General features: G+C 43.9%; 1 protein-coding gene across 2 annotated transcripts in view; it reads right to left on the reverse strand.

Annotated features, from left to right (window-relative positions):
• MIB2 (MIB E3 ubiquitin protein ligase 2) overlaps window positions 1-14363 on the reverse strand; it is a 44899-nt gene that overhangs the window by 21274 nt on the left and 9262 nt on the right. For both annotated transcript variants that reach the window (XM_041419600.1, XM_041419599.1), the window contains exons 2-4: window positions 12549-12878; window positions 10669-10840; window positions 188-294 (exon numbers count right to left, since the gene is read on the reverse strand). In XM_041419600.1, the coding sequence (XP_041275534.1) occupies window positions 188-294; window positions 10669-10840; window positions 12549-12795 (526 nt within the window). In that variant the 5' untranslated portion in view covers window positions 12796-12878. The remainder of the gene's footprint in view (window positions 1-187; window positions 295-10668; window positions 10841-12548; window positions 12879-14363) is intronic.

The following is a 14363-nucleotide window of genomic DNA, read 5'->3' on the forward strand; positions in this document are numbered from 1 at the left end:
TAGCTACATATTTTTAAAATAGATAAATCTATAAATAGGAATAAAATATAAAATAAAAACATAGATTAAAATTAATATATATATAAAATAAAAAAATTTAAAATATTAAATATTGAAATTATTGATATTTTATATATATATAAAAAAACCAAATGGTGTTCTACAGGACTTTCCAAAAGCAGCTTACCATCCTGGTTACCCCACTCCCAGTCAGGCCCACGGACCACTTTAGCCCCCTGGAAAGTCCCTTTTAACGTGATGCGAGTCAGATTCTGGCGAGGGCTCACGAGGACCCTGCAAAAACAAAATCAGAGGAACAAATGAATTTGTTGTTACAGAAGTGCCAAAGCTCTGCTCCAGCTGAGGGCTGTCCCACTAGGACCACCCTTGACTTTAGGGTGAGGGACATTTCTGGGGGGACCATGCAGGGAGGCATTGATGGAGCTCAGCAGGTTCTGCAATCAGAGAATCTGAATCAGATTCAGAGAATCAGAGAATCTGAATGTGATCCAGAGAATCAGAGAATCTGAATGTGATCCAGAGAATCAGAGAATCTGAATGTGATCCAGAGAATCAGAGAACCAGAATCTGATTCAGAGAATCAGAGCAGTTCAGAGCACTGCGCAGGGCTGTGGCATTCATGGAGCTCAGCATGTTCTGCAATCAGAGAATCAGAGAATTTGAGCAGATGGAGCTCAGCAGGTTGGGAGGCATTGATGGCGCAATGAGATTCAGAGAATCAGAGAATCTGAATGTGATCCAGAGAATCAGAGAATCTGAATGTGATCCAGAGAATCAGAGAATCTGAATGTGATCCAGAGAATCAGAGAACCAGAATCTGATTCAGAGAATCAGAGCAGTTCAGAGCACTGCGCAGGGCTGTGGCATTCATGGAGCTCAGCATGTTCTGCAATCAGAGAATCAGAGAATTTGAGCATGAATTAGAGAATCAGAAAATCTGAATCTGACTCAGAGAATCAGGGAATCTGAATCTGATTCAGAGAACCAGAGAATCTGAATCTGATTCAGAGAATCAGAGCAGCAGGGCTGTGGAATTCATGGAGCTCAGCATGTTCTGCAATCAGGGAAACAGAGAATCTGAATCAGAGACTCTGAATCTGATTCAGAAAATCAGAGAATCAGAGAATCTGAATCTGATTCAGAGAATCAGAGCAGCTCAGACCAGCAGGGCTGTGGCATTCCTGGAGCTCAGCAAGTTCTGCAAGCAGAAAATCAGAGAATCTGAATATGAATCAGAGAATCAGAGAATCTGAATCTGCGAATCAGAGAATCTGAATTTGATTCAGAGAATCAGAGAATCTGAATCAGAATCAGAGAATCAGGGAATCTGACTCTGATCCAGAGAATGAGAGCAGCTCAGAGCAGCAGGGCTGTGCCTGGAGCATCCCAGGCTCTCCCAGACCTGCCCTGCACCCCACAGCCCCAGCAGAGACCCCCCAGCTGCAGGGAAAAGCAGCAAGGTACCTACGTGATGGTGAACAGGGGGTCTGATGTCCTGTTAAAGCAGCTCCCAATTCCCATAATGTCACAGCAGCCTCTCTGCTGACCCCAGGCTGCCACAAAGCCTTCTCATCAGTCACCAAAAAATCCACGGGGACCTGCCTGGCTGCTCAGCCAGGCTGCAATCCCTTTTCTAGGTGCCCCAATCCATGCCCCTGCAGCCAGACAGGCTCTTGGCAAGTCCCAGCCCAGACAGGGCAGCCCAAGTTCAGCAGCTGCTGCTCAGGGCGAGGGGAGGGGAAGCTTCCTGGGGGTAGGGCTGACCTCAGAGCACTGCATTTCTTTTCCATCTAATACCTCCAGAGGAAAGGTGGAGACTCAGGAGGATGAAAAGCTTATGCTTGAACTTAGTGTTTACTTATCCAGCAAATGCTTAAGTCTTTTACTTTTCTTAACCTGTTAGCAGATCTGCCACCTGTGGTTTACAACCCTGTGTGTTTCAAAAGAGGAAGGAGGGACTATTTATGCCTTGCTCTTATAATGACTAATAATTAATATTCATTAATTACCCAGGCTGGAGCTCAGCAGGAGGAAAATGAAGGCTCTGTACTTGGAGGGTTGAGATTTTGACTGGTTTAAGCACCATCAAGGCTGGATATTGTTAAGAAAGAAGACAATGACAGTGGAGGGAAAAGCTCAGCTACAAAGAGCCACTGCTCAACGTTCATTTTATTGCACTATCGGGCACTGATAAAACCAGCATGGATTTGGGTACAGCCTCTGAAACATCCTAGATGTTTTCACTGCATTTTGTTCAATGTTTTTCTAATAATTTATCAAAGATGTCTGAGCCGAGCCCTGAGACAAAGTGATAAAAATAAAATTCTGTCTTCCAAAGCCTTCTCTCACAAGGGATGGGATTCAATGCAAAGATTCTTACTGATAGTAAAATAAAGCACCAAGCTGAGCTTAAGATGTTTAAATAGCAAAATATCCACCCCTCATTCTATTCTTAGCAGAAGTTCCCTTTTTGGATCATCATGTAACAGTAGTCATTCCCCAGCTCAACACTCTCACATTAACCTGCCACCTCCTCTGAAATTTGTGGATGGAGACCAAAAAAACAAAGCTGATCCATTTAGAAAGCTGAGTTTCCTCAAAGAAGGAAATTGTAAGAAGCTCCATCTCCTGTCCTGCTGAAATTCTGGGGCCACCCAGCAGAAGTGCCCTCCTTGCCCAGCCTCACCAAAATTCTGACCCTGCCTTAAACCACCCATCACCGAGGAGTGATGCAAGCACCACATCTCCTGAGCCAAAGATTCTTATCAAGGTTTTCATCTAATTCAATGTTTTGCTCCAAATATTGGCTAACAACCAAAGTTACCCAGTGTGATGCAAAAATACCCCTGAGATAAATTTAATCCCTGCGGTACTGCCTTTAATAACAAATTTAATTATGACAGCACAAGTCTGCAGCCATTTCTGCCCTACAAATTCCAAGGATATTAAATTACTGCAGAGCCCAGAAATGTACAGAATGAAGTTATGGCTCTCTCCAGCATGGAGAACCACTCCCTGGGGATGTTCTGCCTGCTCAAGCTTCTCTGAGGTGCTGATTTGGGTTTTGACATCCCTGAGATCTCTGCTGCAGCATCTGGAACAGCTGCTTTAAAGAGAGGGATGGGAAATCCAAATCCACTGATCTGGAGAAATTCAAACAAAAACTACTTTAAATCTGCAGCAGCAAGCCAAAGCTCCTTCACACCACGCTTGGCTGATGTGTTTGGTAAGATTTTTCTGCTGCAGAAAGTTCTTATCTGAAGAAATAAACACAATTAAGGGGACTGGGAAGCAGAAGGGATGGTTACCCTGCAAGGTGGCAGCCCATAAATATCACATTAATCCCTTCATAAAGGCACAGCTCTAAACCAGATTTTCCCCTTGTGGGAGACACAAACCCACATCCCTGCCAGGACACACAAAGATCCACCTCCAGAAAAGCCAAAACACGAAGATATTGCAGGAACTACAGACAAAAGTGACCTCAGTGCAAGAAATTCCATGTTTTCTAATCCCCCCAGCAAAGCTCCTCCTGAAACTCTTCCAGCAGAGGATAAAGGAAGGCACTTGTGACAGATGGCTGCTGGTTGCTCAGGCAGGAACCAGACTAAGACAAGGAGCTGGAGAGGGATCAGGATCACAGAAACCTATTTCAGGAACTGCCTCTACCCAGATTTTTTCCTTTTCAATCCTTTCCTTCCCAGACAAGGCACATTTATTGACAAATCCAGCTGTATCCTTATATCATACATGTAGATATCCTTATAGCCATGTCTTTATCAGTAAAAGCTGTGGGTTTTAGGTAACCCCCAAAGTAATTTGGATCTCAGGAACTGCCTCTACCCAGATTTTTTCCTTTTCAATCCTTTCCTTCCTTGACAAGACACAGTTCATGACAAAACAAGCTGTATCCTTATAACACATGAATTTATCAGTGGTTTTATGGTAACCCCAAAGTAATTTGGATCACAGAAACCTATTTCAGGAACTGCCTCTACCCAGATTTTTTCCATTTCAATCCTTTCCTTCCCAGACAAGGCATATTTATTGACAAATCCAGCTGTATCCTTAAAACACATTAATTTATCAGTAAAAGCTGTGGGTTTTTGGTAACCCCCAAAATAATTTGGATCAAATCCTGCTCTGAAAATCCACAGCAGGGAAGGTTTCAGACCAAGGCTACTAAATGGGAACTAAAAAGGTTCCTGCAGACAGTTTTTCACCCAGAAATGTTCATGCAGAGCATTTAAAGGCAGAATATTGCACTGAGATGATGCAGAAACACCACTGAGCACACAGAGTGAAAAATGTCTTATTATCATCCTCCAAACTTCATTATTATATATATATAAAATATAGCTCACAACCCAGCTAAAGCTGGTTCAGTGAAGGTTTCTCCTGCTTGAAGTTTTGATCATGTCATTCCAGAAAAGATAAAGATAAAATATGTCACTGAAGCACAATCCCTGTTCCAAAAATGAAACAGGATAATCCAAATTACACCAGGGAAGCCCCAGTATGAAAACACACCTTGCTGCTCATGGCTGGGGTTTTTTAAGGTGGCACAGGCAATTTATCTGGCAAATCATGGTGGTTTTTGCCCTAAAGTAAAAACATACATTCATTAACAGATTAATAATAATAATAATAATAATAATAATAATAATAATAATAATAATAATAATAATAATAATAAACTGCTACTACTAATACTACTAATAATAATAATTAATAAATAATGCCTTGTGCAAAACATGCAGCTCAGTGATCTAACTTCCAAGTCCCTCCTTGGAGGGCTCCATGCTCACAAAATGGATAATCCAGCCAACTAGAATATCTTGAGCTCAAAAACTTGCCATTAGTCCAGAAAACTGAGATCAACTTGCTAGTATTAACTTGAATTTCACCAGCACCAACTGCTCTGCATGGAAAACTGCACAGGGAAATTTAATGTACCTTTATTTTGCAATCATCAGCCTTTGTTTTTTGCTCAGGTTCCAGAGATGTTTTGTTCTGTCATCACATTTTAAACTAATTATATAGAAGGGCAAAAAAACCCCCATCTTTGTACATACATTTATGGAGAAACAAACCCTCTTAAGGCTCCCCAAAGGGCTGTATGAGATGTTCTATCTCCCTCCCCTATTACCAGCTTTTTATCACAGGTTCTTGGCTCTGTAATTTACCTTCCTCCTCCTGAAAGCAGGTTAAGAGTTTCAGCTGTTAAAATAAAACCTTTCCTCTCAGCTCCTGACTGAGTTTAATTTGTATCAAGAAGAAAAACGCTCAAACTGTCCGAGATCCTTTGTCACAATTTCTGTGATATATGAGTGCATAAAACCAACTGTGCTCCAAGGGGCTCCTGAGCCTTTCAGAAAACATGAAATTTGTAAATTTGTAGAAAAGGCAATTAAATTTTAACTTTAAACACAGCCACAGGGAGGGTTTTTGAGCTCCCAAGCGTAACTTTGTCTTTTTGACAGAGCAGAGGGCACAGGGAGACCTTTTCCAAACTTCCTTCCCAAGGAGCCATTCAAATATCCAGACTTGCACCCCCATAATAATAATAATAATAATAATAATCTGATTCCAAATATTCCTCACTCAAATTTCTTAGTTCAAACTGCCACTGCAGTTTAAAAGAAATAGTTAATAAATACCAGCTGCTGAGGAGGTTACCATGTAAATAAACCTGCATCTCTTTATTGCCCAGAAATCAAACACCCAGCAGTTGTCACTCAGCTGCTGGATTAGCTCAGCCCTCAGAGCCACAGATGGGAATTTGGATTATTAAAGGGTTTGCACTGCACAGACCTAAATCAGAGCACACACTTGTTCCTGGATCTGATTTCCAACTCCAGCTGGTAACTCCACCAGCCAGAGCTGGTTTAAGAATTACAGATGAAAATAACTGCAATTTCTGTTTTGACTACAGGATAAAGCACAATGGGAGAAAATATTTGTATTTCTTGTGCTTGATTACACAAAACATTTCCCTGTGCAGCTCGCTGGCTCCTCCAGCTCCATTGTTTGCCAGGGAAAAAAAAAAAATAAAAAACAGGGTGCAAAAAAAAACTACTGAGGTTGTGATTTATTGGTGAGAGAAGGCTAGAAAACAGCCTGGGTAAATTGTTCCACATCTGAAATTCAGCTCAGCCCCAGCCCTGAGCAGGTGATCCAAGCAAAATGTTGGTGCTGCATGGGAATAGAACAACATTAATATTTTGTGTCTCAGTTTGATTATTTGCAGAAGTCACCAGAATGTGCCTGACTTTTCCAGCCCTAATAGAAACTTGATGAGCTTTGCTTTGCTGCCCTGCTCACAGACACTGATTTATCTTCCAATTACTAAGCACATATTCAGCAAATGGATACAACAGCTCTGAAAAAAGCTCTTCAGTAAAACTCAGCTGTTCCATCCTTTTAAGCCAAGGATGAGAGCCTCTCCCACAAGAGCCATAAAATCCAAACTAAACAAGACCAATATAAAATAACAAATTAGGAGGTCAGGAAGAGATTACCTCAAATAGCAGAATTAAAAGAAATCAGCACTTCAAGTTCAAACTCAGGTCATTCTAAGAGCTGAAATAGCTCTTCAGGTAAAGGTGTCTCCAAAGCCTCTTTGGAGAACTGATTGGGAACCCTCTGCGGGGCCTGTCTGGGGTTAAATCCCCTAAATCCTGGATTAGTGACCTGCTGCAGACTGGGATGGCTCAGCAGCCAGGCAGGCTCTGGCAGCAGCAGGAATTTGTGAAGGACCAAAGGATTCCCACTCCCTGTCAGAGAAAGGAGCTGGGATCTAAAGGAGGCTCAACAGCAAAACCCAAATCCACACAGCATTCACCACTGACTTTTTAAATACTCTGATTTTCTCTCCTTGTCCTTAAGGAAGTGCCAAAGGTTTTATCTACTACTTTACTTAGAAGGAAAAAAAAGAAAATACTCTGATTTTTCTCTCTTTGTCCTTAAGGAACTGCCAAAGGTTTTATCTACTACTTTACTTAGAAGGAAAAAAAAGAAAATACTCTGATTTTTCTCTCTTTGTCCTTAAGGAACTACCAAAGGTTTTATCTTCTACTTTATTTAGAAGAAAAAAAAATAAGAAAAAAGAAAAGAAGAGAGATGAGTGATCTAAGCAATAGTCCCAGTGAGTCATAGGCAGAAAATTTCTGTTCTTGAAAAGGATGCTGCAGTGCCTGAGGCAGTGCCTGCACGGCTCAGAGCTGCCTCATTCCACAGAAATCTCTCCATGGTTTGTTCAAAGGTGATCCCTGCCCTTTGTTTCACACCAGGACATTCCATCCTCAAAAACCCAGAGCACTCTCCAGAGCCCTGCACCAATAAATCACATTTGCATTACAGCAAAGATGGGGCCCTCACATGGGGCAACAATTTTTTTTTTTACTTATATTTGAATTTTTTGACTATTTTTTTTTACTTAGAGATGGGATAATTTAGAGGTGTTTTAAAAACTTTTAGTTTTATGAAAAGGGTGAGATTATACAGGTGTTATAATTTATTACAATTAGAAGATGACTATTTTTTAATTACAAAACACAGCACCCCAGGTGCTCCTGGGGAAGGTCAGGTCCCTGCTGCCCAAAGGATTTCCCACCTGCAGGGTTAGGAAACCCCAGCACAGGGCAGAAAATTGGGGCTGCTTGTAGAAAATTCTTCAAGTTGGATAGAAGGTTTTTATAGTGTGGATTTGTATTTAAATTTTGAGATAAGAAATGCTGACTTAGAAATGCCATGGAATGGGACAGACGTTGCTGAGAGAGAAATGGAACCAGAAACAAGTTTCAAAAGGTGGCCTTGCAAATAAAACTAAATTCTTTGGAGAAATAGAACTATGAAAGATGTATTATTCCACGAGGGGTAATTTTAGATTATTAACTTTAAGGCATTTACAGAACTGTGTGGCTCAAGCTGATAGGCCAAGAAACACTTAGAATGTATTGTAATTAAGAAATAATTAACTTCAGATTGTGATGGTGTGAATTATTGTATTGTCTCAACCTTCACGTGAGACTGAAAATGGAATAAAAGTTTTGCAAACACCTCTCAGTTGCCCCATCTCTGGGTCAGAAAAGGGCTCAATCCAACAGCTGCTCTGCAGCAGTGCCTTTTTTATTTTTAATTTCAAAGGGAGTAAAATGATGTACCTTAAAGCTCAACTAAAAGACACAAGCAGACATCCCTGAGTAACTGACTTGGAGATAACTCTGGTATTAATAGAAAGAGTAAAAAACCCCTCATGTCTATTTTTATAGAGATGTGTGTTTTTATAGATACACCAAATTGTGAAGCTCATTTCACAGTAGGATCTGGCTGGATTCTCGTATTAACACTCCAGAAATTTAACATATTAAAGCTCCAGAAACAGCCTAATCTGGTGGATAAATACAAATCTCAGAAGGGAGATTCTCTGGCCAGGAACATCCTTCCTCTGCCAGGAATTTTGGCTCAACCAAGGCTGGCACCACCTTGGCAAAATCAGCTCCAGGCAGAGCTTCCCACACGGCAGGAAAAGCAGCTGCAAATCCCACACCACAGTAATTCCACTTGGCATTCCACAGATGGATTCAAGGCACAGTGATATTTCAAAGACAGGCAAAAAAAAAAAAAAAAAGAAAAAAGAAAAAAAGTAAAGAAAATCAAATCAGAGATAAGCTGATTTCTTATTCCTTCTCCTGAAGGCAAGAGGATTACATGATTCATCTTCATGCTCACTTTAGGAGGTGCAAATAAAAGTGAGACTATTTTTGAATTCTTCCTCAGGACAGGAGAGCAGATTTCCCATGTTTTGGCAAATCATGAGGAACATAAAATTCCAGATGCTGTTCCACAGGCATCAGTGCAGCAAACACCTCCAAAAAAGTTAATGTGCAGAGCAGGAGTAAGTGAGAAAGTGCTGCTCTTCAGTGAATAGACCCCAAAAATAAATCAACAATTTGGGAGTGCAAGATCCCTAGCCTGAGAACAGCAAACAGCAAAACTTGTCTGAGAAATTCTTGAATTGTGGGGGAGCTGAGGAAGAGAAAAACCAGAGCAGAAATCATCCTTTTGTCACTTTAGAAAAACAATCTGCAGATTTCTGTTTGCTGCCTTTTTTTTTTTTTTTTTTTCCAAGCAGTTTCATAAAACCAAACCAAGCCTGGCATTCTGCTGTAGAAAAAAACCTTTTAAAAGCCAATCAGCAAAACCTGAGCACTGCCTGATATATTTACATAAAATTCTTTATAAATTATCCAGACATGTACAAGTTAGGTTCTACTGGGTTATTTTGCACAGATATCTCTCTTTTGGAGAGCACCAGGGTGGAACTGAGCCCCATAAAACAGAATTATTCTATAGAACAAAACTTTTTGGTCATAAAACCCAAAATAAAACCCATTAAAAAAATAAATAAAACCCAAAATAAAACCCAGCAAAAATTGAGCACCGCCCAACATATTTACAAGAATTTCTTTATAAATCAGACAGATATGTACAAGTAAGGTTGAAAATTATTGCTGGGTTTAAATCACACAGATATGTACAAGTAAGTTTGAAAATTATTGCTGGGTTATTTTGCTCACTCCTGGGATGCACACAGCAGGTTTTGGAGAGTCCCAGGAGGAACTGAGCCCCATAAATCAGAATTATTCTACAGAACAAACATTTTAAAACCCAATCAGCAAAAATTGAGCACCGCACGATAAATTTACATTAAATTCTTTATAGACTTGTACAAGTAAGGTTGAAAATTATTGCTGGGTTATTTTGCAAACCCCTGGGGCGCACACAGCAGGTTTTGGAGAGTTCCAGGAGGAACTGAGCCCCATAAATCAGAATTATTCTACAGAACAAACCTTTTAAAACCCAATCAGCAAAAATTGAGCACGGCCCAATAAATTTACATTAAATTCTTTACAAATCACACAGACATGTACATGTTAGGTCTACTGTTATTTTGCACACCCTTGAGGTGCACACAGCAGGTTTTGCAGAGCCCCAGGATAGAACTGAGCCACAAAAATCAGAATTATTCTATAAAACAAACCTTTTTGGTCGTGCAACCCAAAAAATTGAGCACCGCACGATAAATTTACATTAAATTCTTTACAAATCACACAGATATGTAAAAGTAAGGTTCTAAGTTATTGTTGGGTTATTCTGCACACCCCTGGGGTGCACACAGCAGGTTTTGCAGAGCCCCAGGATGGAACTGAGCCCCATAAATCAGAATTATTCTATAGAACAAACCTTTTTGGTTGTGCAACCCAATCAGCAAAAATTGAACACTGCCTAACATATTTACATTAATTTCTATAAATCACACATGTACAAGTTAGGTTCTACAAGGTTATTCTGCACACCCCTGGGGTGCACACAGCAGGTTTTGCAGAGCCCCAGGCTGGAACTGAGCCCCATAAATCAGAATTATAGAACAAACCTTTTTGGTCATAAAACCCCAAATAAAACCCAGAAAACATCGTGCACCACCCAATAAATTTACATGAAATTCTTTACAAATCACACAGACACGTACAAGTTAGGTTCTACTGTTATTCTGCACACCCCCGGGGGTGCACACAGCAGGTTTTGCAGAGCCCCAGGGTGGAAGTGAGCCCCCCAAAAGTGCTGAGGGTGGGGAGGACTCACGGCTGGGAATGAGCGGTCTCGTAGCGCTCGAAGGAGTGGGACAGGTCGTGCTTGTTGTTCATGTAGCACTGGGTGCACAGGTCGTAGTCAAAGCACATTTTGCATTTCCACCTCATGCCTCGGATGCCGTGCTTCTTGCAGCAGTCACAGATGATGTTGGGGTGACGGACACCTGGGGGAGGGAAAGGGAATGGGAGATGCACAGGAATTCCAAGGAAAATCAAGTTTTTAGAACCACCCTTGCAGCATTGCAGAATGCCAAAGCCTTCCAGAAAAGGATCTTTGAGATCCACACAAATTCCAGGGGAAATCAGCATCTCAGAATCACCCTTGCAGCATTGCAGAATGCCAAAGCCTTCCAGAAAAGGACCTTTCAGATCCACACAAATTCCAGGGGAAACCAAGTTTTCATAACCACCCTTCCAGCACTGCAGAATGCCAAACCTTTTTAGAAAAGGATCTTTGAGATCCACACAAATTCCAGGAGAAATCAGGATCTCAGAATCACCCTTGCAGCATTGCAGAATGCCAAAGCCTTCTAGAAAAGGATCTTTGAGATCCACACAAATTCCAGGGGAAATCAGGATCTTAGAACCACCCTTAAAGAAAAAGACTTTTGAGATCCACACAAATTCCAGGGGAAATCAAGATTTTAGAATCACCCTTGCAGCACTGCAGAATGCCAAACCCTTCCAGCAGAGCCTTTGCACACAGAGAAACAGGAATGCCCTGACCATGGCCAGGTGGTGCCAAAGGCTGTCCCAGCACACAGGACAGGGACAGGAGGTGGCTGTGCCCCTGCTCCAGCAGAGCCTTTGCACACAGAGAAACAGGAATGCCCTGGCCATGGCCAGGTGGTGCCAAAGGCTGTCCCAGCACATGGGACATTGGCAGGAGATGGCAGTGCCAGTGGCTGTGCCTTTGCTCATGCCCTGCTCCAGCAGAGCCTTTGCACAGAGGGAAACAGATGGTGCCAAAGGCTGTCCCAGCACACAGGACAGGGACAGGAGGTGGCTGTGCCCCTGCCCAGACCCTGCTCCAGAAGAGCCTTTGCAGAGAGAGAAACAGGAATGCCCTGGCCATGGCCAGGTGGTGCCAAAGGCTGTCCCAGCACATGGGACAGGAACAGGAGGTGGCTGTGCCTTAGCCCATGCCCAGCTCCAGCAGAGTCTTTGCACAGAGGGAAACAGGAATGCCCGAGCCATGGCCAAGTGGTGCCAAAGGCTGTCCCAGCACATGGGACATTGGCAGGAGATGGCTGTGCCAGTGGCTGTGCCCTTGCCCATGTCCTGCTCCAGCAGAGCCTTTGCACAGAGGGAAACAGATGGTGCCAAAGGCTGTCCCAGCACACAGGACAGGGACAGGAGGTGGCTGTGCCCCTGCCCAGACCCTGCTCCAGAAGAGCCTTTGCAGAGAGAGAAACAGGAATGCCCTGGCCATGGCCAGGTGGTGCCAAAGGCTGTCCCAGCACACAGGACAGGGACAGGAGGTGGCTGTGCCCCTGCTCCAGCAGAGCCCTGCACAGACAGAACCAGCAACGCCCTGCCCATCAGTCCCAGCATCGCTCCGCAGGCTGGCACTCGGGCAGGTGTGCCAGGGGGCAGGAATGGCTGTGCCAGGGGGCAGGAATGGCTGTGCCAGGGGGCAGGAATGGCTGTGCCAGGGGGCAGGAATGGCTGTGCCAGGGGGCAGGAATGGCTGTGCCAGGGGGCAGGAATGGCTGTGCCAGGGGGCAGGAATGGCTGTGCACCCAACGCCCTGCCCATCAGTCCCAGCATCGCGCTGCGCAGGCGGGCACGCGGGGCTGTGCCAGGGGGCAGGAATGGCTGTGCCAGGGGGCAGGAATGGCTGTGCCAGGGGCTGTGCCCTGCTGTGCTCACCTATCTGGGCGTTGTCATAGAGCAGCAGGTCGTAGGCCCCCTGGAAGCCCGTGCGGTAGTTGGTTCTGTTGCCCTGATCCCACTGCACCACCACGGTCTTGTCGGGCGTGGTGGGGCTGCCCGTGCGGCCGATCTCCACCACGGTGCCCACGTTGCCCTCGCCGCTGTCCTGGCTGCCCCACTTCCAGTCCACTCCACGGACTACCCTCATCCCCACCTGCATGCTGGCATGGGGGTCCAGGTCCATGGATCTGCAGAGCAAACCCTAAAACTGCTCCTCCAGAGGGGTCTCGGAGACGGGCGGGATCAGCGGCAGCATGGTCAGCACACCTGGAAATAAAACACGAGTTTAGGGGGGGCCACTCCACACTTCACATTTCCAACCCCAGAATCAGCTGCCTGCAGAAAAATGCCTGACCTGCTGAGGAGATAAATCTGTTTTATTCCCAGATTCTCACAGCTTTAGCACTGATGGGAGTGATGTAAAAATTAACCAGGCTTCCAAGGCTCATCAGCATCTGCAACAATATCCAAAAACTTATTGCAGAGAGCTGTGCATGAGGGAAGGGAACTGGGCAAAGAGTGTACAAAATTCCAGTACCAGCCCTTGATTCCAAACTCAAGAATAAGCACAGAGACACAACAGCAGCAGGAACAAGCAAGCAGAGTAAATAAAATTGAAATAAATGACAAAGAAAACACCGGCAGCAGGATTTTAGCAATAAAAGTGAATCTCAGTCCATTTTTCAGGAAGTCTCCTCACATGCATCTCATCTTAATACAGCACTGTTCAGTTTCACTTGCCCTTCAAGTCAGTTTTGGTTTTGATTTGAGGATACAGGAAGTTTTAAAACCTGAAAGAAACGTTTGCCTGTTTTCCCCAAGTAAGGGCAGTTTTTCAAAAACATGGCCAATGTCAGATTAATTTCAGTCTTTTCCTGTTATTTATCCACGAGCTACAGCAGGAACAGGGAAGGGCTGTTGCTCCACCTGCAATAAACCCAGCAGATTTAGTGCTGGGATCAGTGAGACAGGGACAGCTTTCCCAACTGTTGCCATGACAATGGGTAAATGAGGTGAACACCACACAGATGCAGCACATCCTCAATTCTGAATTAAATCAGATTCTTAAATCAAGCAGATTCTCAAATCCTTGTTTCTCTCTTCACCAGCATAAGACAGAGAAGAGGAATGTGGCTTTTAATATGCAGAGCCAGGAAAAATCTCCTCTAGCATCCTTGGGCATCCCTGGGTCTCTCTCTTCCTCCTGAGCTATCCACAACACCCAGATTTTCTCAAAAATTGAAAAAAAGGCCCAGGAGGATGGCAAGGGATGAAAAATGCAGATGGCACAAGCAAAGCTCCCCCAGTGCCACGACACAGAGGGTCCCCCAGCAGGAGCAGCTCTGGGCCCTGCGATGTGCTGTCAACGCTGCCACCCACAAATAAAAACATCTGAAACCACCAAACCCTAAAAATAAACCCATCCTCCAGCCAAACATCCCCTTTTGAATGCGTGGAGGAGTGGTTTGATGCAAAACCACATTTCCAACGTGCAGAGTGAGCCTGATCTCTGCTCAGCCTCAGCATCTCTGCAGCTTCAGCCTCTCGCTGTCCTCACTGCTGCGACATCCGAACACCTGGCACACCAGAGCAGCATCAAAGCCAGCTGTCCTTGTGAGCTCCACATCATCCTCCCTCCTCATCATCACTAAAAGACTCCCTGGGGGACTCTTTCATTTGTTTTTGTGGGGGTGGATGTAACATTGCTGAGCTGGAGGTGCACCAGTGCTCACTATCTTTGGTGAGAGCAGG

This window comes from Onychostruthus taczanowskii, unplaced genomic scaffold (genome assembly GCF_017590055.1).
Source record: "Onychostruthus taczanowskii isolate IOZ18803 unplaced genomic scaffold, ASM1759005v1 scaffold61, whole genome shotgun sequence".
NCBI classification, from domain to species: Eukaryota; Metazoa; Chordata; class Aves; order Passeriformes; family Passeridae; genus Onychostruthus; species Onychostruthus taczanowskii.